This window comes from Elephantulus edwardii, unplaced genomic scaffold (assembly GCF_000299155.1).
Source record: "Elephantulus edwardii isolate Elephantulus edwardi_28Jun2011 unplaced genomic scaffold, EleEdw1.0 scaffold00133, whole genome shotgun sequence".
Taxonomy (NCBI): domain Eukaryota; kingdom Metazoa; phylum Chordata; class Mammalia; order Macroscelidea; family Macroscelididae; genus Elephantulus; species Elephantulus edwardii.
This window is the reverse complement of record NW_006399883.1, coordinates 2,729,437-2,733,480: the sequence shown is the minus strand read 5'-3', so window position 1 is coordinate 2,733,480 and position 4,044 is coordinate 2,729,437. Positions and strand designations below refer to the sequence as shown.

Here is a 4,044-nt window from a genome sequence, read left to right as displayed (position 1 = left end):
TCACTGTCCCAAAGTCCATCATGGACTGTCTAACAAACAACCATTCCATCTCCTTCCTTGGATGTGCCTCACAGGTTTTTCTTGTTATTTTTTTCGCTGGAACAGAGTTTGCCCTTCTTATAGTAATGTCCTATGACCGCTATGCTGCCATCTGCCACCCTCTGCATTATGAGACCATCATGAGCAGAGGTGCGTGCTTGCAAATGGTGACTGCATCTTGGCTCAGTGGGTGTGTCTACGGGTTCATTCATGTAGCAGGTACATTCTCTGTCAATTTCTGTGGGTCAAATGTAGTGCATCAATTTTTCTGTGATGTTCCGTCACTGCTTATACTCGCTTGTCCCGGAGAACTGATTTTAGAGTATTCATTTATTATTGCTAGCTGTTGTTTTGCTTTTGTATTTTTCACCTTCGTGGTTGTTTCTTATGTTCACATTTTCTCTGCTGTTCTCAGAATTCCTTCTGCAAAGGGCAGAGTGAAAACATTCTCTACCTGCATGCCCCATATTACTGTGGTGACATTGTTTCTCTTTTCTGGGTTTATTACATATTTAGCAAAAAATCTGGAGTCTTCATCTTCACTGAAACTGTTGATATCTGTGCTTTACACTGTGCTACCACCAGCTTTGAATCCTCTCATCTACAGCCTGAGAAACAGGGACATGCAGAGTGCGCTAAGCAAAGTGATAGCTAGAAAGATGCCCAGGATATTTCCTTGAGTGACATGAGCGAATTTATCCCAAATGGGTGATTTTGCTGGTTATAATTATGTCAAAATGAAGGAAGAGCTCTCATTTCCTACTGCCAGCCTACAAGTATGCACAATATATTTTCTAAGAATATTAGGGAACTCCTCAGGCTAAAATCAGACAGAAATAAGGTGAACTTGGACTTAAGGTGTGTTAGTGTAGATATCAGAGGGATATAAACAGATAAAACTTAAGCTGGGCTCCAATGAGGGGAGAGTCAAACAAAGTGGCTAGTACTGGGAAGTACACAATCAGAATCAGAGAAATTGGAAAATTTCCGATGATCCTGACATGAACAGGAGAGGCTATGTCTAAGACAACTTAATTTGTTTTAAGACACATGAGTGACTTCAAGAACAACCTACTTCATCATCCCATTAGACTGAATCCCAGAAACCCATCAAACTATGGAATCAACCAGACAAAGTGTCTTTTCCTACCCCTTTACTCTAAAGAAATGATTTGTCTTGTCATCTTTTCTAATAAAACTGTCTTTTCCTGTTCTTTAATCCTGCCTCCTAGTCTATCCTTTCAACCAGGGACTCTAACAAAAGCTGACCTACTCTAGGATTTTCTGTTGTTGTTGTTTGTTGCTGTCGAGTCGTAGACAACTTATAGCAACCCTATGCACGAACAGCCTGAGCACTGTTCGTACATAGAGTTTCTGGAGGCAAGCCAGTTTGGAAGTGGATGCCGCTCCTGCTTCCAGGCTTGATTTAGTCATGAAGCTCCAGCCAACACTGTCCACCATGGGTCCCCATTACAACGATAAGCACATCACTGTCACAGGCTTCAGCATCACAGCAACCACGAGGTACCTCTGTACAGCAACACACAGATCAGTGCTATACCACCTAGAAGAATGTTTGACAGGAAGACAATTTGAACCTGGCCGAGGGCCGCAGATGAAAATCACCCACCTTCTGCTCAGTTGCATAGCTTCCTTTCCACTAGGCCAACGTGGCTCTCTCTTTGTCGTTGTTGTTATTGTTGTTTGGTGCCGTCGAGTCATAGATGACTCATAGCGACCCTATGGACGAACAGCCTGAGCACTGTTCATACATAGAGTTTCCGGAGGCAAGCCATTTTGGAAGTGGATGCCGCTCCTGCTTCCAGGCTTGATTTAGTCAGGAAGCTCCAGCCAACACTGTCCACCATGGGTCCCCATTACCACGATAAGCACATCACTGTCACAGGCTTCAGCATCACAGCAACCACGGGTTACCTCTGTACAGCAACACACAGACCAGTGAGTGCTATAACACCTAGAAGAAAATTTCTGTAGCTGAACATAATCAGGCCAAAACCAGGGGATTTGTTCAGTCTTCCATTGTCTCCCACCCAGTTCAATTCTTTTTCTGGACAAGAGAGAACAAAACAGAGAAATCACCAAACAGTAATGACAGAATAAAGACAAAAATTTTATTATACCTCAGAAACAAAAAAAAAAGACAAATACTGTATAACGCCGCTGTTACAATACAAAACTGACATAGGGACTTGGGAGGAGAATAGGAATAGTGTGGATAGTTAATGAACACTGCATTGGAACAGATGAAGGAAAGATTTGTTTAAAAGGAATATATAATTATGCATTATATGTATGACAAGAGTCAAGAATAAGAGGTACTTATCAAAGTCGACTGGAGGAGGTGGAGATGAAGAGCAAGCAGGAAATTGTTCAACAATGAATGAATATTTTAAAAAAGTGAACTGAAAGAGGTGTAAGGGGGAAGGGAGGAAAATTTGCAACAATTAATGGATGAAAATCCAACTTTTCTGAAAACTTTAATTGTTGTTGTTTGTTAAGTTCGGTCGAGTTGCAGGCAACTCATAGCGACACTATGAAGGAGAGTCCTCATTGCTTAATGAAAACTTTCATTAAAATTATAATTAAAATGAAAATATTATTAGAATGTATAATGTTATTGATTGTGGAGTGAATGAGTAGCTTAGAAACACTAAATTCTTGCTATTATTGATTTCAGGGAGCAAATTCTGGATTGTTAGGTGCCATTGAGTCTTTCTTTCTCCCAACAACTCTACGCACAACCAAAAGAAACACTGCCCTATTCAGGACCTTCGTGACAATCTCTGCTATGCTTAAGGCCGTTGTTGTAGTCTCATATTTTTCAGTCCTTTTCTCTCTTTCAATGACCTTCTACTTTTCCTAGCTTGATATCCTTATCAAAGGATTGGCATCTCCTGGTAACATGTCAAAAAGTAGGGAGACTCTATCATCTTTGCTTCTGAGTTCTACCATCCTTGTTCTACAGGACATTCTCACTGAATTTCTCCAAAACATTTCAGTTTGTCCTTTTAGCAGCCTGTATTCTATTCAATATTTTTTCCAACAACATAATTAGAAGATACCAAATAATTTCATTCTTCCATATTCACAGTGCAATTTTCAAATGTAAATGAAACAATTGAAAATTTGTGGCTCAGGTCAGTACACTTCAGTGTTTAAAGAGACATCCTTGATATTTAAATAGGTCCTTGGTAGCAGATGGCATGCCCAGTAAAAGCCATCATTTGACTTCTTTCCTGCTCCTTCTATGAGAATTAATTATGAATCCTTGAAATCTTCCAGCTATTCTACATCTATCATGATACTGTCTATTCATATTGTGAGAATTTGTTCTTTTGACTTGGAGATACACTTTAGGGTAAAAGTGTTGCTATGCTTACCATACGAACAACTGCGGGCCTACTGTATTGAGCTGATAAAAAGTTTAATAAAATGGTTTGGGGCTTTACTCCCAGGTCTCCAAGCCACCTTGAGTTAATTTTTGTCTATGGTGTGAGATGTGGATCCTGTTTCAGCTTTCTGCAGGTTGTAGTCCAGTTTTGCCAGCACCATTTGTTAAAGAGGTTGTAATTTCCCCATTTGATAGCTTTGATTTCCTTGTCAAATATCAGTTGATCATAGAGAGCTGGGTCTGTTTCTGGATTCTCAATCCTGTTCCATTTGTCTATGTGCCTGTCATTGTACCAGTACCATGCTGTTTTGGTTACCACTGCTCGGTTTGAGGTCAGGGCGTGCTCTGCCTCCAACCTCATTTCTGTTTCTCAGAAGTGTTTTGCTTATTCAGGGTCTCTTGTCTCTCCAAATAAACTTGATAATTTCTCTTTCAATGTCCTTGAAAAATGAATTCAGTGTCTGGATTGGGATTGCATTGAGCATGTAGATTGCTTTTGTTAGGATTGTCATTTTCACCATTTTGAGTCTTCCTATCCATGATCAGGGCACATTTTTCCATTTCTTTAGGTCTTTTATTGTGTTTTTCAGAAA

General features: G+C 40.0%; 1 protein-coding gene across 1 annotated transcript; it reads left to right on the top strand.

Annotated features, from left to right (window-relative positions):
• Nucleotides 1–11: 11 nt before the first annotated feature.
• On the top strand, nt 12–719 carry LOC102870179 (olfactory receptor 14A16-like; the record flags this gene model as incomplete). The annotated part of the gene is made up of 1 exon (XM_006894009.1): nt 12–719. A coding segment is annotated over one exon (708 nt), but the record flags the coding sequence as incomplete, so codon positions are not given.
• Nucleotides 720–4,044: the final 3,325 nt, after the last annotated feature.